This window comes from Mirounga angustirostris, unplaced genomic scaffold (genome assembly GCF_029215605.1).
Source record: "Mirounga angustirostris isolate CCGP_5_RB_7025 unplaced genomic scaffold, mMirAng1.0.hap1 SCAF_15, whole genome shotgun sequence".
In the NCBI taxonomy this organism is placed as follows: Eukaryota; Metazoa; Chordata; class Mammalia; order Carnivora; family Phocidae; genus Mirounga; species Mirounga angustirostris.
Genome location: NW_026991723.1, coordinates 86,530,627 through 86,556,187, shown reverse-complemented (window position 1 = coordinate 86,556,187; position 25,561 = coordinate 86,530,627). Strand labels below are relative to the sequence as shown.

Below are 25,561 nucleotides of genomic sequence, written 5' to 3'. Positions count from 1 at the left end.
TCAGTTTCCCAGTCCATCAATTAGGAAAGAACTTCTGAGGTCCCTTCCTGATGCTAAAGACCTGGCCAGAGCTGCCGCCAGTCTGGAGACACCTGGCAGAAGGCGAGGGAGGGGCACACTCACTTTCTCCTTGTCCTGGGAGGCCCACACCAAAGCCATAGAGGTCACGACACCAGCCTTGCCGCCGCCGTCGCCGCCACCAGCAAGCACGGCCCAAGCAGACACACAAAGGAGAAGGCGAATGAACCCAGGGCACTCTACCCCAGCTCTAAGGTAACTCGAGACATCCCCACAGTGAAAGAGAGGAGGAAAGTGAAGGTGGCCACAGAAAGCCACCACGATGCGAAAGGGATGCAGGAAATGCCATCTGCGGCAGAGGAGGGTCACAAAGGACAGGAGGAAGGCTTCACTCTGATCCCAGAGTAGGGGGAGGATCCGCGCTAGTTCTGAGCCGCATAAGGGCTCAGAAACGTGACATGACTTGATATCACTGAGGATGGTGACCCTGGGCCCCCTGTGGGAAGTAGCTTGCTCCCCCCTCCCCCGCCACTCACCCCAACACGCTCAGGATACACGCCAGCCCTCAGGAAGGAGGCCTTCCAGCTATCCACCTCCTCCTGTGTCTCACAGGCCAGTTCCAGCTGCCGATAATCCTTGTAGACATTCCTGCAAGATGGGGCAGGCGGTGAGCGGAGAAGGCATGAAACCCATTCATGCAGGTGGTGAAGGGCACGCATGGATTGGGGGCATCACGTCTGGGGTCCAGGCCTGGCTTTCTCATTTCCCAGCTGTGCGACCCTGGGCAAGTCCCCTCCCCTTCCAAGCTTCCGTTTCCTCGCCTGGAAGATGGGTTAATAAAACAAATCCTGCCTCCCTGGGTCATTTTGAGGATTCAGTGAAATTAGCAGTAAAATGCTCTACTAGAAAGGGACTAGGGCACCTGGGTGGCTCAGTTGGTTAAGCGACTGCCTTCGGCTCAGGTCATGGTCCTGGAGTCCCGGGATCGAGTCCCGCATCGGGCTCCCTGCTCAGCAGGGAGTCTGCTTCTCCCTCTGACCCTCCTCCCTCTCATGCTCTCTGCCTCTCATTCTCTCTCTCGCAAATAAATAAAATCTTAAAAAAAAAAAAAAAGAAAGAAAGGGACTAAAAAAGAGGGGGCGGGGATGAGCCCTCATAAGAGGGGTATCCCTGACCATGCAGCCCCCATTGGCTCCCCCTCGCTGCCTGGGGACCTCCCTGATGGCAGCTCTACTCACCCCTCATCTCGAGTAAGGGGAAGCCCACAGGAGTCAGCCCTGGCTTGGGAAGCGAGAGGCCCGGTACCATCACCGACCCCACTGGACACTGAGCAACAAGAAGGGGATCGGGCCTGATGGGCTCTTCCTTGTCCCCCTGGGCCTGGCAGAATGTCTTATGCAGAGCAGGTGCTCACCAAGTGACTGTCTAAATATTTGTCAAAGGAATGACTTGCTGTGGGGCTTGGGGCAAGTCCCTCTCCTTTCGGCTCAGTGAGGGTGGTTTGGGGCTCCAGTCTGGGGACCCACCTCTGCTCAGTGTTAAAGAGGGCAAAGATGTGCTTGCTTGACATGAAACCTTTCTCCACGTCCCGTAGCTTCAGGTTGTCCACGGAGAGCATGTATTTCTTCTCTTTCTCCTGTGGATAGAGGTGGGAGTGATGGGCGAGGTCACACTGCTCCCTGCTCTGCCTCACAACCTAAGAGCATTCCGGGCGGTGGGGCGGGGTGGGGGTGCTGGGGCTGTGGAGCCCCAGAGCGGCCCTGGGCTGTGGGGGCACCTGCGTGCCATGCACAACAAGGTGCCATCTGAAGAGAGCCTGCCATGGAGCCCTGGGCCTGCCAGGCGCCTCTGGTTCCCAATGGCACTCAAGCCATCCCCACCACCTCTGCATACATGCCAGAGCCCAAGAGCGCAGGGTGGCGAGACCGAGGGTGGCTCCCAGCCCCACCCCAAGCAAGCCCTGGCTGCCGTCCAGGCCAGCCCCAGCCGGGGACCCCGCACTCAAGCCTCTCTCGCCCCGAGCCTGGCCAACGGGGACCGGCTTTGGCTAAGCTGCTGACTTCATTTCCTGACTATGGAGACAGACAAGGGGGGCCACCAGCCCCAGCAGCTTCAAAGGGCTGGCTCAGCCCACGCCACCCCCCTCCCCCACGCCAGCCGCCCATATGTTAGCAATCAGGCGCACAGCACAAGCCTGGAGATGGTACGTCTGTGTGTGCAACATGTGTGTAGTTGTGTGCTTGTGCAAACACACGCCAGCCAGAGCACGCGCCCTGTGACCATTGTGTACGTGCGCCCGCGCGTCTGTGTGAGGAGGTGCGCAGCATGGCCGTGGGTCCGTGTGAGCATGTCTGGGGGTCAAGGCGGATGTGTGCACGCTCCCGTAGGTGTGTGTGGCAGCTGTAAACATCTGTGTTTGCATGGAGCGTGCCTGGGGGGCACTCTGTGGGCACGCATGTTTCCACGCAGATGGTTTGTTGCATGGGCTGAACACGTTTGGTTTATCTGTAGTCGTCTGGGAGGAGTAATGTGTATCTGTGGATGGGCATGTGGGTGCCAGGCCTACGTGCACACTTGTGTATGTCTGCTGTGGGCCGACATTCGTCTGTAGGCTGCTATGTTCAAGGGAGGCTCAGGGATCGGCAGAGGAGGTACTCCGGGTTGGGGCTCTGGGAGGCGGAGGAGGGTTTCTGCTGCTGGTACCCCACGTGCCCACACCACAGGACCCATGCTGTGGCCGGGGCATGTCTGTGTGGATCTCAGGGACTCAGGGCTTGGGTATGAGCCTCATTCAGGATCTCAGGTCGGGGCGGGGGGGAGGGGTTGGGAGGGGACTGGGTTGAGGAGGACCCTGCTCCCCAGTCCTGGCGCCGTCCTGCCCACCTCCTTCTGCCCCCCACACCCGCCTGGCCCGTCCGGCCACATAAAGCCTTCTTTATGCCAGGCGGGTGGCTGGGAGTCCCAGAGGGCGGCTGGGGGAGGAGAGGAGGAAGTTGCACACGCGGCCAGGGAACATCTGGAAGCATTCGAGGGAGGCCCCGCCACCACCCGCCCTGCGCTCCGGGGTTGGACTCTAGGTAGGAGCGGCCTCCTCCCCCCACTCCTCCCTTCCTGCTGGCCGGCCCCCTCCCCAGGCCCCTCCTTCCCAGCCACAGCTCCCGCTCACCCCTGCCACGTCAAAGGAGGCAGAAGGGGAGTCAGGAGCAGAGAGGGGACCACGGGCTGCCTGGGCTGGGGCTGGGGGGCCTTGGATCTCCAGGACATGGGGCCGAAGCTCCCACCCGACGGACAGACACTGCTGCCTGGATGGACCAGAGGACACCTCCACTCCGTCTACCCAGTGTTTAGACTATCTGTTCAGGACTCCCAAATTGTACAGTAGTCTGCACATTGGTTAGGCTGGGCTGGGTTAGACCCTCGGCGCCGCCGCTGGAGAGCTGGACCGACCCCCACCCGCCATCCCAGAACCGGAACCCGGAGACGGGGCAGGGGGCTGGGGGTGGAGGCACGGGGGGGGTTGCTGGGAGGAGGTGCAGAGGGAAAAGGGGCACCCTGCTGTTGAGACGGGATGGGGGTGCTGAGGGGCGGCGGAGGAAGCCTGCGAAGATGCGGGGGGCAATGAGGACTGGGGATATGGACAGCCGCCTGTCTGCCCAGAGGGCCACCCAAGTCCCAAAGACCAGAGGGCTGGCGGCTGGGGAGAGAGGGGGCCAGATCCTCCTCCCTGCAGCCCAGACCACCTCCATGTCCGCAAGCTGGTAGTGCAAAAATCCACTCACATCCGACACACACACACACACACACACACAAACACAACTTGACACGCACACCCCCACAACTCAGACACATACATTCCCACACCCAAACTCAAGTCACACATTCGTGCCCCAAGCACACTCGCACATCTCAGGGGCACCCACATGCACCCTCACAGTGGAACACCGGCTCTCTCCCATTCTTCCATGGCGAGCACATATTCTCAGGTGTTCCACAGGCACATTCTCCCTCCTCAAGCCTATTTGCCGCATACATACCCCTTCATTTCCACACTGGGCACAGGCACACGCCTGGGAGTCATACCTCAGGCACACACAGTCTTCCCCAACCACACCTGGATGCTTATGCCCCAAACCCTCTCCTCCAACGCCCCCCCCAACACCACCCGTCAGCCTCACACACCCCACCTCCCGGCACTCACTGCCCACCCCCACCGCGCCCCCCACATGACCCGACTCAAATGTACACACAGAGCTCAAAAAGACCCCGCCACACGAGGACGGGGCCCCTCTTGGATACATTTCCCTGCAGCGTAGCCCTCAGCCCCAGGTCCCACTGTCCCCTGGCCCAACATATAACGACCCTCACATAAGAGCACCAGGAGTTCTGGGACCAGCAGTCAGCACCCCAGCCCATGAGGGGTCTAGGCAGCCTGCCTGAGCAATAGAGCAGGAAGCGACCCCCCCACCGCGTCACGCCACCTCACACTCCATCCTTCCAGGGGCCTCATGGTCGGGGAGAGGCCAGGGTTGGGGTAATGAGGTCCAGATGACTTGGCGCCCCCGCCAGTGACGACGGAGGGCCCAGCCCAAGATGGGGACGGGGGGAGCCTTGCGCAGGGTGACTTGGAGGGGGCAGGGATCGAGGAGGGAGCTCAGAGACCAAAATCACAGCCCCCACCCCAGCCCCACTTCCCCACTGAGAGCACCCTCTCCTCCAAAAGCTTCCTCAGGAAGAAGGTCCCCTCCCCCACTCTGTGGCCAGCTGGAGTTCATTACCACAAGTCCCCCCCACCCCAAGCCCTCCCTATTCTCTCTGGTCACCTCTGGAATCCAGATGTGGAAGCCAAATAGACTCATTCTTAAAGGAGACCGGCAGCGAGGGAGGGAGGTAGCAGGGGTTCTGCGTGCCCCTGCGGGCAGGGAGGGGTTTAGCGTGGAGCCTCTGCAGGACCCCCATCACTCCCGGCCCCTCGGCCTGGAGGCACCTGGGGCGCCTCCCTTGCACCGCTGGGGTCTGGGGGACTGGGGTGCAGGGGTTAACAGGGTGTCTGGCAGCTGGATATGTGTGTGTCATAGGCCTGTGGGGGCCACGGGGGAGGCGGCACACCCTGGAGCCGGAACACAGGAAGGCCACAGGGCTGGCGGGGTCAGGGAGGGGCGCCCAACACCCCTGCCCACCCTCTCCAGGGCGCTCGGCCCCAGGCTCCCCACTCCTGCCATGCCACCTTCTCTGTCCAGCGTGGATGAGCTCCCAGGATTGCCTGCCTCTGATCCTTGCGGCCCGCTTCCACCCAAGGGTCTTTGATGGGATTTAAGCAAAGCCCTGTTTGTTGGGCGGCCCGGTCTACTCCAAGCCCTTGGTAGTGTCTGAGCCTGGCTCTGGCCACCAGCCAAAGCCCTGGATGACCAGCGCGGCCCGTTACTCACCTCGTCGTCCTTGTACCAGGACAGATTCTCCGCGGTCAGCACAAACCAGTACTCCTTGGAACCCCCCTTCATGATGCCAATATTGTTGATGGTCAGCCAGCCCTTCCGGATGACCTGGAGGGTGAGAGGGCAGGAGGTCCGTGGGACGAGGCCAGGACTCCCTGTGGAGGATGGGGTAGGCAGAGAGAGGCACTCAAAAGCCCACCCCTCCTCTAGCTCTTGGAGGTCTGGCCGGGCAGGGAGGGTGCGGGCCAGACCTGCTGTGGTTTGAACCACAAGTGAATAGACCGGAAGATGGAGGAAGGCAGAGGCCAGCTCAGGATAAACAGCCTGTGTATCTGACAGTCAGAGCCATCTGAGGAGAGGACTGGTAGCCTTGGCAGGGGATGAGCTCCCCACTGCTAAAAGTGTGCAAGCAGAGTTTAGGGGGCCAACCGGGCAAGACAATTCTGAATGTCTTTGCGGCTTAAGATCCACCTTATTCTAAGACTTGTTTCTGACCTCAAGGACTTTGTATGTGCCGTTGCTCTCCCTGCCTGGAAAGCACTTCCCTCCTGTCTGTCTGCCAAATTCCTCCTCACCCTCTGGGTATCAGCTCAGAAGTCCCATTCTGAGGCAGGCCCTCCCTGGCCCCCAGGATAAGTCAGGACCCCCATCATCGTCTTATAGTCTTTTATCACTCCTTTAAGTCTTCTTCTGTGACAAAGGCTGAGATTTCAAAATTGTGTGTGTGTGTGTTTATGTGAGTGTGTGTGACAGACAGAGAGAGAGGGAAGATTATCTGCTGATGTCAGCCTGTCTTGCTAAATTATGAACTCTCTTGTTCACTGGTATGTCCCAGCACCTTGCAGTGTGCTTGGCAGATAGTAAGTAATCAATAAATATTTGTGGCATGAACACATGAACGCTAGGGCAGTAGGGTTCTAAGGGTCTTTGGCCCCAGGGCCTGGACAGGAGTGGGCTGGTAGGAAGTGGGAGCAGGGTGAAGGGCTGAGCATGAATTGAACAGGCCCCTTCTTCCCTGGGGAGCCCAGAGTAACAGGCAAAGGTCTGTTTTCACAGCAGGATGCAGCTGTCCCCAAGAGCATTCTGAGCCATCACCACAGACAGGCCTGTAGATTCTACTCCAAGGGCAAGGCCACTAACTAGACCCCCGTGGTGGGCCATTCAGAAAGAGCTCCCTCCCCCAGCCCTGACCTCCCTGGCTCCTCTGAGCATCCAGAGAAGAGCCAAGGAGCCTGGGGAAAGCCCTCTGCGGTCAGGCCTGCTTCTGAGGCCCTCGAACCACTCCCCACCCCAGCGCCCTCCTTGACCCTCTGGCTTCCCCCAGAACCTTGCAGAGAACCCAAGTAACATAGTGGATCAGGAGCTGAGTAGCTGCCTTCACCATTCACAGAAACACGATAGCCAGGTGCCCCATGGTCCCTCTCCCACCCTGTCCAGGTCCAGTGAGGATCCCCTCAGTGTCTTGTCACTCTCTTTGGAACTGAGTCCAAATGCCAGGACCTGGCACTCCACACCCCAGGGACTGATGAGCAGACCCGCTACCCCCTGCCCCGACTGGCAGCCTTCGTCCTCCCTTGGCCACCCCCCACTCTGCCAAACCCCCTTCCACAGCCTCTGCACCAGGAACTGCCTGCCCCTCCAACTCCCACCCTGCCTGGGTCCTGACTGCAGGCTCAGGTCTCCAGGGGTCAGGACCGGAGTCTGACTCCTGTCTAGGGCCAGCCCAGTGTAGGCACCACCGAGTGTTTGCTGAACCAAATTGCCCTGGGCTATTACACTCATTAATGTCTTTGTTCTCTTGAGCACCTACTGTGTGACAGGCACTGGGCTGTAGGGCTGAGAATTTGCTGATGGACAAGAGAGACCCAGCCCTTCCCCTCATGGGGTTTGAGAAGGAAATAGGTATGAAGCCAATAATCACACAAACACCTAGATTGTTACAAAGAAACTACGGCCTCGGGAAAACTCTGGGCTATGACTTGTGTGTACAGGTGGGGAGGAGAAGTGGTGTTTCATCAGAGATCTGAAGGACAGAATGGGCGAGGATGGACTTATCTCTTGACACTCATTCATCTCTTTACTCAACTCTCTGGTAGAGATAGCCATCATCCATCCATCCATCCATCCATCCATCCATCCATCCATCCATCCATCCATCAATCCATCCATCCATCTATCCATCCAACAGATATTTGAGGAGCACCTACTGCGTGCCAGGCCCCTCCCAGCCATTCTCACCCACCCAGCCCGCATGGTCTACCTCTGCGTGAAGTAGATGCTAAGCTCATGTGCGCTGATGGACAGCCTGATGGGACTCTGTGAATGGCTAGGCCTTGCCTCTGGACTGAGAGCACATGTGGACACCCATGTGCTGGAGAGTGCAAGCAGCTCAAGCCAAAGAGTGCCCTTTTGCCCCCTTTGCATCCCGCTACAAATGGGCCCCCTCCTCCCCTTCACTACATAAGCCAAGAGCCCCAGTCCTGGTACTCACCAGAATCTCATCCTGCAAAGAGGTAACCATAGCAACCACGAGAAGCATCGGGAGAGAGGAGAGAGGGTCACTGAGGCAGAGTGGGAGGCTTGTGGCTGGCAGCTGACAGGCTCCCTGGCCCCCGTGGGACCCTTCCCCTCGGGGGAGGGGGCTCTCAGAGCTGGGCATCCATCCGGCACCCTCCATCCCTCCGGCTGGGGCACTGGGGTTCACTCACCTGGTTCCCTGAAGCCTTCTTCTTGTTCATCTGGTTGCTCCTCTGCTGAGCACTAACAGGGAAAGAGGGAAGAGTCTCAGAATTTCTTCTCTCAAGAGGCCTCGCTTCAATGCCACAGCTCAGTGGGCACCAGACCCAGAGGGTTAACCCAGCAGGCCTGGGTCCTACACCCCCCCCCCACACACACTCACAGGAGGTGTCACCTCCTCTGCCTAGGGAGCACTCACTTGGCAAAGCCTATGAAGTCCTCATGATTGGTATTCATGTAAGCCAGCTCAATATCGATGAGAAGCATGACCTTCGAGGATACACAGGTCAGCAGGCAAGTGGAAAAAATATGGCAGGGTTTTAAAATGCATGAAAGGCTGGAAGAAACAGACTTATAGCACATATAGAACCCATAATAAATCAATCAGTGCATCAATAATAGTATCCATAATAAACAGAGTTCCTACAAGTCAGTAAGTGAAAGACAGACAAGCAAATCAAAATAGCCAGAGAACATGAATGGGCAATTCACAGAGGAAATGCATATGATCAATAAGGCTATGTAAAAAGGCTCACCCTCATTAATAAAGAAATCTAAGTTAAAACAATGAGATCCTATTATAACCCATCAAATTAATAATAAATATTGGTAATGACCAGTGTGGGCACAACTGTGGGAAGATGGATTCTCATATATTGTTGGTGGAAGTACAAATTAGGATCACCTTCTTGGAGGGTAATTTGGCAACATTTAACAATATTAAAATGCATATATTCACTTCTAGAATTATATATATGTCTCTTAGATAAACTCACCAAGGGAGCAGAGATATATGTATACCAGGGTGTTCAGTGTGGTGTAGTTTGTAATGGAGAAAAATTGGAAACAAGCCAATGGCCATCAGAAGGTGAAATAAATATGGCCTCGTCTGAACAATAAAGCACTCTACAGCTATTGAAAAGAATGAGGACAATTTCTAGGTTCTGGCACTGGAAGATCCCCTTTGCAAATGAGGAAGAGTGATGAGATTCTTAACTGAGTCATGACCAGGGGAACATTACTGATGCACACTGCCAGGTTTAGACTCAAGCCCCACTGCTCCCTGTAATAAGCCTGTGCTCACTGAGCCTCAAGTTCCACAGATGAAGTATGTCTGCCTCCTAGGAGTGGTGAAGGCACAATGAAATGAGGCAGATCACACGTCTCACATGTAATGGGTGCTCAACAGATGTTAGCTTCTACAATTATCTTTAGAGAAAAAAGGCAAGACACACAGCAGGACTGTGGTTATTGAAGATTAAGATGGAATCTGGAATGTGTATATGTCTAGGGAAAAAATGCCTAGGGGCGCCTGGGTGGCTCAGTTGGTTAAGTGGCTGCCTTCAGCTCAGGTCATGATCCCAGGGTCCTGGGATGGAGCCCCACGTCTGGCTCCCCACTGAGCGGGGAGTCTGTTTGTCCCTCTCCCTGTGCCCCTCCCCTCACTTGTGGTCTCGGTCTCTCTCTCTTTTTTAAAAGATCTTATTTATTTGAGAGAGTGCGAGTGGCGGGGGAGGGGCAGAGGGAGAAGCAGACTCCCCGCTGAGCAGACTCCAATGTGGGGCTTGATCACAGGACCCCGAGATCATGACCCGAGCAGAAGGCAGACGCTTAACGGACTGAGCCACCCAGGCGCCCCAATAAGTAAGATCTTAAAAAAAATGCTTGGGCCTGGAAGGGAACACACCAAACTGTTAATAAGTTATTTTGTGGGAGGAACTGGGGGTAGGGAGTGAATGAAGGAACACTTTACTTGTAATTTAATTACTTCTATAATGATTGAATATTTTATTATTTATCACTTTTGTAATTGAAGAGATCAATGAGGTTTCAAAAACACAACATCGAAACAAAGATGTGAATGATTGGGGGACAGCATCATCATGGAGAAGGGGCGTGTGAATATGGAGGCTAGGAATTGGGAGCCGGGGGTGGGTACAGACAGAAGGATGACAGAGAGATGGACAAGTAAGGAGGACTCGCCTATAAGCCTTGTGCGGGCCCAAGAAGGGGCCTGTTCATCTCTGCTCCTCCCAGCTCAGAGGCGGCATTCAGTGACTATGTTTGTGAATGAATAAATGAATATCTGATAAATGACTAAATAAAAATCTATACAGGCAATGGAATATCATTCAGATATTCCTTAAAAAGGAAGGGAATTCAGAAGGGGCACCTGCACCCAATGTTTATAGCAGCAATGTCCACAATAGCCAAACTATAGAAAGAGCCAGATGTCCAACAACAGATGAATGGATAAAGAAGATATGGTATATGTATATATATATATATATACACACACACACACACACACACACACAATGGAATACTACTCAGCCATCAAAAAATGAAATCTTGCCATTTGCAACAAGGTGGATGGAACTAGAGGGTATTATGCTAAGCAAAATAAGTCAATCAGAGAAAGACAATTATCATGATTTCACTCGTGTGGAATTTGAGAAACAAAACAGAAGAGCATAGGCGAAGGGAGGGAAAAATAAAACAAGAAGAAATCAGAGAGGGAGACAAACCATAAGAGACTCTTAATCATAGGAAACAAACTGAGGGTTGCTGGAGGGGAGGGGATGGGGGGTGGGGTAACTGGGCGATGGGCATTAGGAGGGCACGTGATGTAACGAGCACTGGGTGTTATATAAGACTGATGAATCACTGACCTCTACCTCTGAAACTAACAATATACTATACGTTAGTTAGTTGAATTTAAATATATATTTTTTTTTTAAAGGAAGGGAATTCTCACACCTGGTATAGATGGACCTTGAGAAAATTTTGCAAGTGAAATAAGCCAGACACAAAAGGACAATTGCCGTGAGCTTCCAGGTATATGAGATCCCTAGAGTTGTTAAATTCACAGAAACACAAAGGAGAATGGTGGTTGCCAGGGGCTGGGGGGAGGCAGGGGCTGGGGAGTCACTGTTTAATGGCACAGAGCTTCGTTTGGGGAAGATGAAAAGGTTCTGGAGAGACGGATGGGGGTGATGGTCACACAACAGTGTGAATGGGCTTCACGTCACTGAACCCCACACCGAAAGGTGGTGAAAATGGCAAATTTTATGTTATATATATTTGACCACAGTAAAAAAGAGAAGCAGAGAGTATGAGGCGAGAAGGTGTAAGGGAGCCTGAGGCAAGATGCAAAATGGGAGTGCGGGGGAGGGGGCAGGAGGGCAGGAGGGCAGGAGGGCAGCAGCGTGCTGCGGGCTCACCTGCTCCTTGGTGCGACCCTCGCGCTCCCGGATGTGGGTGGTCACGATGCGCTCCATCTCCTCCCGCAGCCGGGGGTACTGCTGGAGCTGGGGAGGGGCGGGAGGGGAGAGAGCCACGTACACAGGGGGCACCGGCGGGGAGCACCCCCACCCCACCAGAATCCAGGGATCCAGGGGCACGGGGTGGCGGGACACACAGAAGGCCCCAGATGAGGGGAAGAGAGGCCTGGGGTCCCAGGAAGCTGAAGGCACCAAGCCACGGCCACCCTTTCCCCCAAGTGTGGGTTCCAAATGGCAATTCAAGGGTCTTTCCGGTTCCAGGCCCTCTTCACTGGCCTCCTTGGTCAACTTGGGGGGGGGGGCAGTGCCCATGGGCAGAAATGCCCCCGGGGCTCAGCCTGCCCCGCCCCCTAGGTAGCAGCCATCTTGGGAACAGACTGTTCGATGGGGGCCTCCGTTTGGGGGGCCGTTAGCTCCCAGAGCTTTCGCTGACCCGCAGGGCTACCCCTTGTCCTCCCAAAGGCTTGGAGGGACAGTCAGGTGGGGAATCAGGCAGACAACAACCTCGAGATTCCTATCCAGGAAGAATCTGGGGAAGGCAAGGCCCGAGGTGCCAGTTGGCCTCCTGAGTCAGGCTGAGGGAGGGGGCAGGGGGAAACCAGCAGGCACATACAGGACATGCAGGAGCCCCAGGCAAGGCATGCGAGGGCACGGGGTGGGGGGCATGCGGAGTGGGGTGCCAGCAGCATGAGCAGTACCCCGCGGGGGCCTGGCTGGGCCCCGGGCCTTCTTGGTAGAATCCGCCCAGTTTTGCCTCCCTTTGCATGCCCCGGCCTGGCACCATCATCCCCAGCAGCATCTGCCCAGCCAACTTGTCTCTACCCCACTCCTTTGGGCTGGGAGCTCACCAGTACCCATTTCCCTCCAGTTTTTATCAACTGAGGCAGAAGGGTGAGTTACTATAAACCCTCCTCCTTCTGCCTGTGAACTCTGCCCTCATCTCAGCCGGGCTCTGGACAAAGCCCACATTGCTTCATTCTCCTGCAGGACTGTTGGATGCCACCTCCTCCAGGAAGCCTGCCCTGACCACCCCCAAGAACTGAGTTAGGGGCCTCTCTGTGCCCGCCCCCACAACTGGATTGTCATTGCCCTGAGGACAGGGGCAGGCCAGGCACACGGCTTCGGCTCAGAGAGGGCAGGTTGAAGGAATGAGAGAATGAATGAAGAATGGATGTCTTCGCCCTCCTTGCCAGGGTGAGTGGACACCAGCCCCTCTGGCTCATGAACCAGCTCCTCCTCGGGGAGGGGGCCTCGCTGAGCTGACGATGGGGAGCCCACCCACAGGAACTTCGAGTCCTGCTGGCCTGCCCTTCCCACTTGGTGGTCACGTGGGACCCAGGTCGGGCAAATTTTGAACCAGTCCTGTCCCTCTTCCCATGCCTGGGTCAGGCCCCTCAGGTGAATCCCCCTATGTGGGAAGAGACCTGCAGGTTAGCGTGCCTGGGTCACAGGTAGTGATCCTGAGGGCAAGATGAAGGCCAGGGAGATGGGGCGGGGGGCATGGGGAGAGGCAGGAGGATGGGGAAGAAAGTGGCACCCTGGATGCCCAGGAGAGGTAGACATGAGAGACGTGAGGCCCACCTCCCCACCCCCGACCATCCCATGGATATGCCAAGGTGAGGCTGATGTGGCCAAGCACAGGGGACCTGGGGGAGAGGTAGACTGAGACCGGGGCTTCCAAACAAACACTGGCTGGACGGGCCTGGTGGACCCGCTACCCCATGAGGCCCAAGGAGGGGCTTCACTGCTCCTTGAAGTCTCCAAGCTGGGGTAGAGATTTGGGACTGAGTCACCTCCTCTGAGGCCTCCTCTGAGGTGGTCCCAAGTGCTTCCTCCCAGGGCAGGGCTGTGTGTGTGTGTGGCGGGGGGGAGGTGGGCAAGGAGGGAAGGGGGAGCAATTTGCCAAAGAGCATGACCAATTCTCCCACTAACCGCCTGGATGTTACATTTGTCAAGTTTTCCACGTGTCCTACATGACAGGGCAGGCTCAATCTCTTTGAGAAGTTCTGTTCCCTTTGAGCATCTTTTTCCATTCTGGCTGTCTCTGAGCCTTTCCGGGACTTTTAGCCAGTTTTTAAAATGGAACATTTCTTTCTCAGGCCTTGGCTGAGTGGGGCGGTCAGCTTGGAGCGCATGAGTGAGTGGCCAAGGACGCAGGCCCGGGAGCCACATGACTTGTTTCAAAGCCAGCCCCTGCCCTGCCGACTCTCCTTAGGAAAGTGACTGCAACCTCTCCAAGCCTCGGTTTCTCCATGTGGAAAATGGGCCAGTAACAGCACTTTCCCTCTCAGGGTCCTTGGGAGGATTGAGCAGTACATCCCATGGGCGACATTAAACTCCAGATTTCATCCAGAGAGGAAAGTTGTAATCCAGCAGGCCTGGGAAGAGTTAGAATCGACTATTTAGAAGCCTCTGGCAGGGGTGCCTTGCTAACTTTAGAAGACTTGGGGGAAAAAAAAATAAAGAAGATGGGTGAATTTTGCCATGTAAAGAAAAAAAATTACTACTCATTAAATACATCAAAAGGCAACATTATTTTTTAGAAATAATTTATAAGCTTTCCTTTTTAAAGTTTTTATCAATGTTCCTGCTGACAAAAATCTACAGACTCACTGTAAGACTAAAATTTGCGAAGTAGAAATGGAAAAATTCCTATTTTTCTTGCCCTCTCTTAACATAATGGTTAGCAATTTGATGACTATGCCTTTGGAATTTTCTTATTTACATATATTATTTCCTCCCCCCAATACTATATTATCTTCTGAAACCTGCTTTTTTTCCCACAGTACATTGTGGAGGGACATGTGAATGGAAATAAATATGCCTTGCCCTTTTAATAGCTATAGTCTGCCATGACTGCATGATACATCACATAATCGATCCCCTCTTGAAGAATATCTGGGTTGTTTCCAAAATCTTACCATTTACGATAATTACTGCTTTCCTTTGGAATGCAATTCAGCAGACTGTTTCACAGTTTTTAAATGTTTGATTCTAGTAATCAGTTTTCTAGGAATCTACCCTAAGGAAAAAATTCCTAGAGAAAGAAAAATAAACATTTGTATAGGCAAAGGTGTTCAGGGGCACTTGGCTGGCTCAGTTGGTAGAGTGTGTGACTCTTGATCGCAGGGTGATGAGTTCAAGCCCCATGTTGGGTGTAGAGATTACTTAAAAACAAAAAAACTAAAAAGATGTTCATTGCCAGATTATTTATAATATTGAAAAACTGGAGACAACTTAAATGGCCTGGGTGGCGCAGTGGGTTAAGTGTTCAACTCTTGGTTTTGGCTCAGGTCCTGATCTCAGGGTTGTGAGCTCGAACCTCACATCGGGCTCCACGCTGAGCATGGAGTCTGCTTGAGATTCTTTCTCTCCCACTGCCCCTCCTGCTTGTGGTCTCTCTCTCTCTAAAATAAATCAATAAATCTTAAAAAAAAAATAAAAAAGAAATGTTCACCAATAGAAAAACTGTTACGTAAACCATGATAAATCTGTTCAGTAGAATATTATGCAACCACTAAAAAAGGTTTATGTAGACTATGTAACATACCTCCCCAAAATGTGTGTTACTAAAAGAAAAAGCAGGATGCTAATATATTCACAGTGTGACTACTTAACAGGGTAAATAAACCTATGTACAGAAAAAAGATTTGGAGGGGGTACCCAGATGGCTCAGTCAGTTAAGCGTCCAACTCGTGGTTTCGGCTCAGGTCATGGTCTCAGGGTCATGAGATTGAGCCCTGTTGGGCTGTGCACTCAGCAGGGCATCTGCTTGGGATTTTTTTTCTCTCTCTCCCTCTGCCCCTCCCCCCATTCAAAATAAATAAATAAACCTTAGGAAAAAAAGATTTGGAGGAATAAATTGGTAAAAACTTTTTGGAGGGCAATGTTGGAGAAGTGGGGAAGTTACCAAAATTGTGAATGTTCATATACACTGACTGGCCATTGTCTGTCTAGAAATTTGCCCTAAAGAAACAATTGGATACGTACTATAAATACATCTGTAAGGATGGTCACTGTGGCACTGTTTGTAAAAGAAAAAAAAAGTTTAAAACAATCGAAATGTCAATAAGATATTGAATATATAGATCATGGCACATTTCTACAGAGGAATATGATTCAGCAGTTCAAGGGTAGATCTTGTAGTTATGTACAAGTTTCCATTATACACTGCTCAGTAAAAAAGAGTTCTGGAATCAGCGTGTATAATATGATCCCATTTAGGTTAAAACTGGCATATATTTGTAGTTAGTTAGGAAGCCAATAGTCCTTATTTTTAGGGTTGTACGATGATAGGGACTTGCTTTCTGTGTGCTGTTCGAATATTTTTGTAACAATCATGTACAATCAGAACAAAAGCAATACTGATAGTTTCAGTTTTTCTTTTAAAGGCGTATACTTGCAAGAAACGTACAAAAATCACATTGGTGGGTCCCTGGAAAGGGAAGGTTGTTGCCTTCTTTTTAAGCTTTGGCATTTCCTAAATGTTTAAAATTGAGAAGGTATTAGTTTTATAACAAAAAGCTGAAGTTTAAAAAAATTTAGTTATATCTTGTCTTCTTTTGTAAAGAGATTTGAGGCAGCTTAAGATAAACTTGGTGTTTTTTAAAGTTTAACAAAAGTAAGATTGTGTTGCTGAGTATTCACGGTGCAGTGGGACCGTGACTCAGATGTCATGGTAAATACTATGCAATGGGGAGTCCAGCCCAGATTTTATTCCACTTGGAACTGGCCTGGAGTGGATGCTAATTTGCTTACTGTCCACATTAGGCACAAAAGTGGGCAAAGTGAGCCAGGATAAGGAAAGGGGCGCACGTGACTAATTATGCACGAGCCATGAAACCCGTGAAACTTATTTGCAACATGAAGTTGAGGCAGAAGTGCCCCCACCACCCAGCATAGGGAGCTTTTTCAAGTACAGGCAAAGCTGGGCTCTCCCTGAGATTCTGATTCAGCTTGCCGGGCAGGGGCGTTTGAATCCTGGAAAGGCTCCCCCAGGCACCTGATTCTCACGAACTCCCCTGGAAAGAACTGCCTTCAGAAGATCTGGCTAAAAATCCTCAGAATGCCCAAAAGTAGACAAATAGGAAGAAGGCATTTAACAGGTCACAGACCCAAAAGAGGCTGACCCTGTCGAACGCATACGGATTACCATAAAGTAAGTAATCCAATATGCTTTTAGGCAAATTGGTTTGGAGGAACTGGGATAGCTTCCCCCACCCCAGGAGGCCTGGATCCCAGATCTATTTTTTCAGCTATCTATTTTTTCCTGAATCTGAATCCCACTCTGCTCTTCTTTTCTGAGACTCGGTTTATTCATTTGTAAAATGGGGATAACACGACCCACTTCTTAGGGTCGTTGGGAGGCTTAAGTCGGTTAACGAAGATGAGCACTTAGCTCAGTGCATGGCATATGATAAGTGCTCCACAGTATCAGTCATCCCCTTCTCCTCATCGTCACCATTGTAATTCTTGTTGGTCAAAAGGGGCCGCTGAGGATGCTTGGGTTGAAGCAAAGTCTTCTAGCGAGATGGGGGCCTAAAAGGATCATAAGTGTAAGCAGGCCCAGGGGTATAAGCTGACACGAAACCTAAGGGCCCGGAATCATCCGGCCAGCACAGGCGTCTGGGTCCACGTGGGTGGCCGAGAGGCTGTCAGGCCTGCTCAGCAGATGGTTCTGCCCACGGGAGTCCATGGCCATGCGGAAGGGACGGCCAGGCCCAGCCCCGCCCTAGCGGCCGTCGTACCTTTTCGCTACACTTTCTGATGGTGGCCGTGAGCTCACTGACTACCATATCCACACACTTGGTACTGGGCTCTTTGAGCTTCTGCACCTGCTTTTTCACTGTGGCTTCGAAAGCGAGGTCAGGTGTGAAGAGGCCCGTCCTGCACCCGGGGAGGAGGAGGGGACGGGAGGAGGAACAGCCGTGGGCAGGTGGGGAAAGGAGGGCAGTGAAAGCCAAGCAGAGCCAGGATTCAGGGGTGGAGGATGGCACAGGCATGGGGACGAGAGAGAGACACCGACACAGAGAAAGAGAAGAGAACAGAAGACAATGTGAGTGTGGGACCGGCCCCCCCTACCGCCACCCGGGGTCGGCACCTCCCAGGTGCTGCCAAGTATCCCCCAGGGCTCTGTGGGGTAAGGGGTGGGGGGCTTCTGAGGGACCAAGCCTCCGCTCTGTACAGGCCCCTTACTGAATCCAGATCCTCTGCCCAGGGCTTGGCCCCCCCACTCCTCAGCTATACCAAGCCGGCCCTGTCTGTCTTTTCCAATGCTATCTTTGTCACAGCCTTTGGGTCCTCCTAAGGGGCTGACCCAGGCCAGGACTCCACCCACCCATTCTGTTCAATTCAAGGTTTGCCAACACCTCCTGCATTCACTGCATCCTGAATCCAAAGCCTGGCGCGATTCCCTACCTCCACCAGGGTTGCTGCATCTAGCTGCCCAGGCTGTGCACTGCCCAACTCCAGGGGGCTCCATTTGCATAGACCATGGTGCAGATGATGCCTCCTGGAGTTGCAGTGTAGCTGCCTGACCTCCACTCTCCAGCTCCTGGTTCTACTCCTGCCCTTCCCTTTCTCCTCAAGGGGCATCCTTTGCCTCTCCTCCAAAAGGGTCTGGAGGAATTCAGCTGGGAAAGACAGAAAGAGAGAAGAGGAAAGACAGAAAGAGTGGAAGTGGTGGTAGAGAGGGGCCAGGGCAGCAGTGGGGAGAGGCAAGGAAGGGAGGCTGGGGGTGGAATCAAACAAGTACCGGATTTGGAGCCCAAAGCCTTGGCTTCGAGTAGCAGCTCCGCCACCTGCTAGCTTATATGACCTTGGACAAGCCGCTTGATCTCCTAAGCCTCAGTTTTCCTGCTGTGGCATGGGTGCCCTCCTCCCTGCCCTGCCCTCCCTGGGAGGTTCTGTGAAGCTCAGATGACGTAACAGATGGAAGAGGACTCTGTCCCTGGAAGGTTGGATGTGGATGGAAGGGAAGGGCAGGGTCCTGAGTGAGAGTCCTGAGTGAGATTGGGGTGAGAATGAAAGATAGTGGGGAGTCAGGGTACCTGCTAGACCTGGGTCCTTTGTACCCCTCTAGCCATCCAGACCCCCAGAGCAGCACCCAAGAAGGCCCTGTATCTCACCTGTCTGCAGGGCCAAGGTGTCCCCGTGACCCTTCCCTGGAGCCCCCAAAGGGGACCCCCAAAGCTGGGAGGGGGCTCAGGGTCCCTCCAGGCCTATTCTCCCTGAGCTGGGGGAGCTCTTGGTGGGCTCTCAGGATGAATAGCCACCATCACACGGGTCTTATCAATGTCTAATCCCTGTGCCTGGGGGCCAAGGGGTGGGTAAGGCCCCCTCAGAGAGACCCCCCGTCTTAGTCTGTGGTGGCCTGCCTTCCCACCCCGCTGAGGTCTGTACATGCTACCAAGGAGGCGGTGGGGGGCGTGGGGAAAGGATCGCCTGGCAGCAATGCAGGATGGAGGCAGAGGTGGGGGGGGCTGGCCCGGGCCACCGAGTTACCTTCTTGGCGCACTGTCTAACCGTGCTGATTAGCTCCGAGATAACCATGTCCACACACTTGAGACACGGTTCTCGGATCTTCTTCACCTGCTTTTTCACAATGGTCTCAAAGGCCATGTCTGGGGTAAAGAGCCCCGTTCTGAACGCCCGGAGCGGGAGAAGGGCACAGTGTCATAGGCCAGCTCCTGCCAGGAGTGTCAGGCCAGGGCCCTGCCCGACCCCCTGAACTCTGCCCTTGGGGTCCTCCCACTCCCCCTCTCTGGGCGTCAGTGTCCTCATCTGTAAAACAGGCAGGAGGGATTCTAATGAAGGCCTTTCCATTGACGCTCTTTCAGGCAAGACAAGGTCTGCTTGTAATTGTCGTGTATGTCCTGCTTCCTCTGAAGATTCTGTTCATACAAAAGGTGCTATGGCCAGACATAGTATGAAAACTGCCAAACTGGGTTCTTTTTAAGAGCCTTTCTGGGAATAAAACATTTTATTTTAAGACCAGAAGAGTTTTGTTTTTGTTTTTTTTTTCCTGTGTCGTGGCCAATGCAGTTATCAGTCTGTAATTTCCATGCCAAACCTTGGAATTGAACCTGTATAAACGCAGGGACATTTTGGTCTCATTCACTGCCTGGCACATAGCAGGTGCTTTAAATTTTCTTGTTGAATGAACAGTGTGGATCTGGGTCCCTGAAGGGGGCTCAGCTTTTAAGGAACCATCTTTTTTTCCAGTCCCCCTTCCTGTTCCAAAGGCCGTGGGGTTGGCTAGAAGGAGGGAAGTGATGTGGAATGGGACCCACTTGGGGCTAATGAGACTATGGGAGGGTCTGGAGGGTTGAGAGGCCCTGTCCCATCCTAAAAGGACACAGACCAATACCTAGATACTCCATCCCAGGCCCTTCCCAGTGGTTTGGCAGCTTTGTGCAGCTACCTGGATAGGACTTGGGGAGGCTGTCCCATCCTGAGGATGGGCAGGGGGCCCAAGCCCAGAGGATGCTTCCCCAGCTACCTATGTCCTGGGCTCTGCCCAGCTGGTCCAGCCTCCAGGCCCTGCTTCCAGGGACAGCAAGGGAAGACAGCAGGTTGCAGGGAGGGGGTGGCCCAGGCCTCCAGTCCATCTCCCCCAGCTCAAGCCTATTTGAGCTGGGAGCCAGAAAGGGTGGAGGGGACTGGGGACGAAGGCCCTTTGTCCTTCCTGAGGGCAGCTCACTTCATCACTCCCTGTGCCTTGGTACCAGACCCTCTGCCTTCCAGGGCTCAGCCCCCTTCCCCGGTCCCAATACGTGCCTAATGCCATGGATATTCTTGATGGCGTAGCTGATCTCCCTTCGGAGCTCCTTCTCATCAAATTCCATCTGTGTAGGAGAGCAAGAGACAGCTGGTCAGGGCCTTCCTGCTCCTGGAACGCCAAGACAGATGCCCCACTCCCAGGGTTGGGCCCCAGGTCAGCAAAGGTATGTGTGAAAGTCCTGGGGGGCAGGGTGGGTAGTCCTAAGCCACCCCCCAACCCCCGCCCCTTGGTAGACTGCCCTACCTTGACTAGCTCAAAGGGGAAGCGCTCATGGAAGATCCGGTTGATGCGGGCTCCCCCTGACAGTTCATAGGTGTCGATCTGGTCCCCTGAGCCCTCAATGCGCTTCTCAAAGTCCACGGCAAACTGCTGGACCATCCTGGGGGATAGAGATAGTGGGAAGGCGTGAGGGGGCTGCAGCTGCCTTGTGCAGGGAGCCCTGGGTGAGCCCTGTGCTGAGGAGCTGCTGGGTGTTGGGGAGTCAGGAGCTGGGGGGGGGGTCTCACTGCAGCAGGGCCTTGGTCTTGCGGGCTGGGTCATCAGGCCGGAAGTTCTTGTACTCCTCCACCTCCTTCTCTATGGACAGAAGCTGGCTCTGCAGCTTGTTCCGAAGGCCCGGCAGTGTGTCCCGGATGTGGTTGGTCAGTTGCTGGGGGTGGGGGGAGCGCAGAATGAGACAGGGGTTAAGGCCATGGTCACAAACGCAGATGCCCAGAGGGCCAAGCAGGGGCCAGGATGCCAGAGGACCTGTGGATGTGGTGAGGTTGAAAGAGGTAGAAGGCAGCCATGATCCTGCCCACCACTGCCCTGCCCACGAGAAGCAAAGCTGCTGAGGCTGGGGCCTGGCACACAGTAGGTGTATGAGCTGAATTCATGGATGAATAATGCAATTTTCCCTCCCTCCCTTCCTTCCTTCATTCCTTCCTTCGATTTTATTTTTACGTAATCTCTACGCCCACTGTGGGGCTCAAACTTACAACCCTGAGATCAAGAGTACATGCTTGGGGCGCCTGGGTGGCTCAGTCTTTAAGCGTCTGCCTTCAGCTCAGGTCATGATCCCAGGGTCCTGGGATTGAGCCCCGCATCGGGCTCCCTGCTCAGTGGGAAGCCTGCTTTTCCCTCTCCTGCTCAGGTCTCCCTGCTTGTATTTCCTCTCTCGCTGTGTCTCTGTCAAATAAATAAAATCTTAAAAAAAAAAAAAAAAAGAGTACATGTTCTACCCACGGAGCCAGCTAGGCACCCCACGTAATTTTCAATAGAAACAGAGAGTCTAGATTTTTATCTGAAATTAGCTGAATTTTAGACACCATGAGGGCCAGATGAAATGTGTCTGGGGCGGGGATGTCTGGAGGGCTGCCCCCTTGTCCCCTCTGCGTTTAGGCCTCCGGTAGGGTGATTCTCAAGTTCGGGGGCTCGCTTTGACTAGGTCCCCATACACAGTATCTCCCTGAAGCTGCACAATGATCTTGTTTTATCACCAACATCACCATTTTACAGATGCAAAAACAGAGGTTCAGAGAGCTGGAGCATCAGGCCTGTGGTGTCCAGAGTCCCCATTTCTGCCCCTACACCACACTGCCTTCCCCGCTGCCTCCCTTCCATCATCACACACACAATGAGGACGCCTCTGTGGGCCACCCTCACAAAACGTATTTAAATGATTCTGTCCTCATGCTGCTTTCCCCAGGCCTGAGCTCCTACCTGGTTGAGGACCTTCTGCAGGTAGGGTGTGCCCATGCGGTCAGCCAAGTGGCGGTAGGACGGGTGGGAGAGGAAGAACTTGCGTTCAGCGGCCAAGGCGGTCGTGATGTCCTTCTTGCCATCGATATCCTTCTGGCTCCGGTTCACCACCCCTATGTAGCCTGTGGAAGGGGGTGAAGTCAGGGGCAAGCAGCCCTGACTTCGGGGTGGGGTGAAGGAGAGGGGCAGCGGAGCGTGTCAGGGGAGGAGCCTGCCTACCTCTGCGCAAGGGGAGAAGCTTGTTCTCCAGCACGTCACGGGCATCTGTGCCCTCGTCCATCAGATCCAGCTTGGTGATGACCCCGATGGTGCGCTGGCCTGGGGGGCCAGCAGGAGAGGGTCGTCTGCATCTGTACTCACCCTCACACCAAGACCACCAGCACTCCCACTGCCACCTGCTCTGCCCATCTCCCTCCCCACACCGTCCTTCACCCGGGCACAGAGTGGCTCCTCCTGGCACTGAAAGAAGAGCCCCAGGGCCTTGCACTTCTGCTGCACTTAGGAACCTACCCTGGGGGTCCACCTCCTTGGCAACCTTGAGAGCATCAGAGTTGGCCAGGTCGGAGTTGGCCGGGGACACAGCCAGGATGAGGCAGTTCTCTTTGGTGACGAACTGCATAAGCATGTCCCGGATCTGGAACTCGATGTCAGGAGGTTGGTCCCCCACCGGGACCTTGGTCATTCCGGGCAGGTCCACCAGTGTCAGGTTCAGCACTGGACAGGGTGGCGAGAGGGCGGGCTCAAGGCAAGGGGCGTGGCCGTGGGCGGGCGGATTAAGGAACGGGCCCGTTAGAGAGGATCCGCTTGGGAGCTGGAGGCGGGTGAACGGATTAGGGAAAGGAGGGGCTAAAGCGGGGGCCCGCTAGGGGCGTGGCCAGAGGTGGGCAGAGTCCTGGCAGGATGGAGCTTGGGGGTAGGATGGGCAGAGGAGAGGGTCGCTGTGGAGGCGGAGCTAAGCAAGGGGGCCAGGAGGCCCGGGGCGGGGCCACGTCTCCTCACCGTGTGGCGAGTAGACGCGGAGGTTGATGGGTACCGGCGAGATGCCCTTGTTAGTGCCAGTGATCCGGTCTGTCTCAGCCTCGATCTCCAGGCGCACCTCCTCGAAGTCGGTGAATTTCTTCCCCTTGCAGTGCAGGAATTCGGCATATTCTGCCCCAGAATGGGGTGGAGTGGGGGGGAACGGTGGAGGGGTAAGCATCTTAACCTGGAACCCACGTGGGTTCCATCTTCCACTGGGAATAGACCCCAAACACCCCCAAACACTGCCTTCTCTCTCCTCCCTCCCCACAACAACGCCATGTCCCCGTTATGCATTTTTATCTCTACTGTCCAGACGGGGAATCCAGGGCCAAAGTCACATAGCAAGCAAGTTCAGCGGCTAGGCCGGACCTCTCCTTGCGGATAGAGTGGGGAGGCTGGGGAGGCCGGGGGGCGGGGGGGGGGCTGCTGGTGGATGAGAGCACGTACCTGTGGTGGCATTGACCAGCTGCAGGACCAGGGGGCGTCGGGTGACGATGCCTGACCCTCGGGGCAAGAAGTCCCTGCAATGAGTTGGGAGTGAGAGGAGGGTCAAGGCCTGAATAGGCTCCCTCTGTCCTGGGGGCACCTGTCCTGCCATGGGGAGCCCCAGTGCTCTCCCAAAGTGCCCACCACACCTTAGCCCCAGGGTTTCGTGTCACTGAGGGGAGATGGCAGCTGAGAAAGGTGGAAAGGACCTCCCCCAAGTACCCTGAGTCACAGATTTATGCATGTGAGTTGCCAACAGACAAGACCAATAACCCCCAGATCTCTCTCAGGGATGCCCTGTGTTGGTTCTGGGCCAAAAAGAAGTCCATGTGCCAACCGAGTCACTGCCATTCAACTGTGGTACGGGGTGCCCAATTGTCCAGTGGCCACAAAGTGGATCTCAAGGAAACAGAGCTGCACCTTCTCCCCTCCCTTCCGCTGTGGGGGAAGGGCAGCATCTCACTTCCCCTTCCCAGGGGGCCCCATCTGGCTGGGGTTGAGGATGAGGAGGGGTGGGGGGAAGGAGGAGGCAAGGGAAAAAATTCATGCTTCTTCAGTGCCTACTGCACGCCAGGCTCTTTGTGGGCAATACCTCATGGACTCCACACAATAGCCTTGTGAGGTAGGTGCTGTTACTGTCCCCATTTTGCGGATGAGGAGACTGAGGCTCAGAGGTGTTCAGGCTGCGCGGTCCGTATCCAGCAGAGCAGACTCTGGACACAGATCTGTTTGACTCTCCTGTGAGAGCTCCATGCGCTTCAGTCCCTTGCAGACCCAGTCTTTGAAGGATGGGACCTGAGGGGTCCCCGAGTCACTGCCCCAGACCTGATGTCTGTACCCCAGATATCTTCTTGTGCCAATGTCAACCTCAGCTGTCTTTTTGGCTAGCTCTTGTGGGTGCTTATTCTCTGTCCTGTCAGCTCTTCTCATATCCACCCCCACCCTCGGCCCCACCCAGGCCAGCACAAGCATGAGGGCGGAGGTCTCTTCAGGGGCCAGGCTGTCAGAACTGCAGTCATGGGATCCCCAGGACGCAGGAAAGCGGGGAGCAGGCTACAGCCTGAGGGACTAGAGGGATCCAGCTGGCCACCTCATTCATGGAGAGGCACATGGAGGCCCAAGAAGGGGAAAAGACATTCAAGCTCCTACAGGATTTGGACTGAGCCCGAGAAGAACCCAGGTCTCCTACTCCCAGCCCAGAGCCTGACCTGGACCACCCCCATCCCCTTCCGGCCAGGAGGGTCCCAGGCACAACAGAGTAGGCCCAAGCTCCTGGGTTCAAGGCCTCCTCTGGGGCCCTGGGGAGACCTCTTCCTGCCCTGCCCCTCCTCTGGGGAGATTAGAGGCAAATAGGGAGGAGTCAGCTAGTTCTATGGGGAAGGAGAAGGATGACAAATCCTGCATTTATTCATCATTTCCAGGTGCTAGGCAAGCACTTTTCATTTTTGCAAGACTGAGCTTCAGAAGGGCAGGGCCAGCATCTATCTGTCCACCACTGGATCCCACTGTCTAGCCCAAGGCTTAGCACATAAGAGGCACTTAGTAAATGCTGACTGACTCCCCTGGCCCTCAAAACAGGGCTCTGACATGGAAATGACCATTTTACAGATGAAGCAACTAAGGCTCAGGGTGAAGTGACCTGTCCAAGGTCACCCGGATGGGAATGGCAGAGCTCAGATTCAACCCCAAGGGCCTGTTGGGCCCCAGAGGCTAGGAAGTTTCCTGTCAAACTCTGCTCCTCCTTCAACCCAAAAAGCCAGACTTGGCTTTTTATGTAATTCAATTAAATTCCATCTAGGACATATTTGGGAGCAGCTGCTCTGTGCCAGGCCCTGTGCTGGGCCCTGGGGATGCGAGATGATGAGTCAGACAGCTCCCTACCCGGAGGAGGAGCTCACAGTGTGGTGGGAGAGAGAGACAAGTAAACATAATGCAATGCAGTGTGACACGTGCTGGAACGGAGAGGCACCAGGCAGCGCAGAGAAGGAGGGGATTAACGAGGCGGTCGGTGGGGAGGGGGAGAGGCGGCTCCTGTCTCTACCTCTCCCATCCTTTACTCACTC

General features: G+C 54.5%; 1 protein-coding gene and 1 long non-coding RNA gene across 17 annotated transcripts in view; one reads left to right on the top strand and one right to left on the bottom strand.

Annotated features, from left to right (window-relative positions):
* Positions 1–25,561, bottom strand: part of DNM1 (dynamin 1) — a 44,118-nt gene that overhangs the window by 6,576 nt on the left and 11,981 nt on the right. For 6 of the 16 annotated variants that reach the window (XR_008506779.2, XR_008506777.2, XR_008506778.2 and 3 more), the window contains exons 2-18: positions 23,460–23,533; positions 22,992–23,141; positions 22,503–22,706; positions 22,212–22,310; positions 21,954–22,114; positions 20,759–20,901; positions 20,496–20,631; positions 20,249–20,316; positions 18,974–19,112; positions 11,411–11,497; positions 8,386–8,456; positions 8,159–8,210; positions 7,942–7,953; positions 5,445–5,558; positions 1,545–1,654; positions 555–666; positions 124–177 (exon numbers count right to left, since the gene is read on the bottom strand). Coding sequence is in view for 13 of the 16 variants with exons in the window: in XM_054509438.2 (XP_054365413.1) it covers positions 124–177; positions 555–666; positions 1,545–1,654; positions 5,445–5,558; positions 7,942–7,953; positions 8,159–8,210; positions 8,386–8,456; positions 11,411–11,497; positions 18,974–19,112; positions 20,249–20,316; positions 20,496–20,631; positions 20,759–20,901; positions 21,954–22,114; positions 22,212–22,310; positions 22,503–22,706; positions 22,992–23,141; positions 23,460–23,533 (1,786 nt within the window). In the remaining 3 variants the exon portion in view is untranslated. Of the gene's footprint in view, positions 1–123; positions 178–554; positions 667–1,544; positions 1,655–5,444; positions 5,559–7,941; positions 7,954–8,158; positions 8,211–8,385; positions 8,457–11,410; positions 11,498–15,460; positions 15,495–17,217; positions 17,357–18,973; positions 19,113–20,248; positions 20,317–20,495; positions 20,632–20,758; positions 20,902–21,953; positions 22,115–22,211; positions 22,311–22,502; positions 22,707–22,991; positions 23,142–23,459; positions 23,534–25,561 lie in introns of all 16 variants that reach the window. The other 10 variants (XM_045883249.3, XM_045883243.3, XM_045883244.3 and 7 more) reach the window with 7 other exon arrangements.
* LOC135362727 (uncharacterized) lies at positions 144–13,696 on the top strand. Its single transcript, XR_010407783.1, has 4 exons — positions 144–273; positions 10,930–11,024; positions 12,458–12,664; positions 13,570–13,696. It is a non-coding gene; the product is annotated as an uncharacterized LOC135362727 (long non-coding RNA).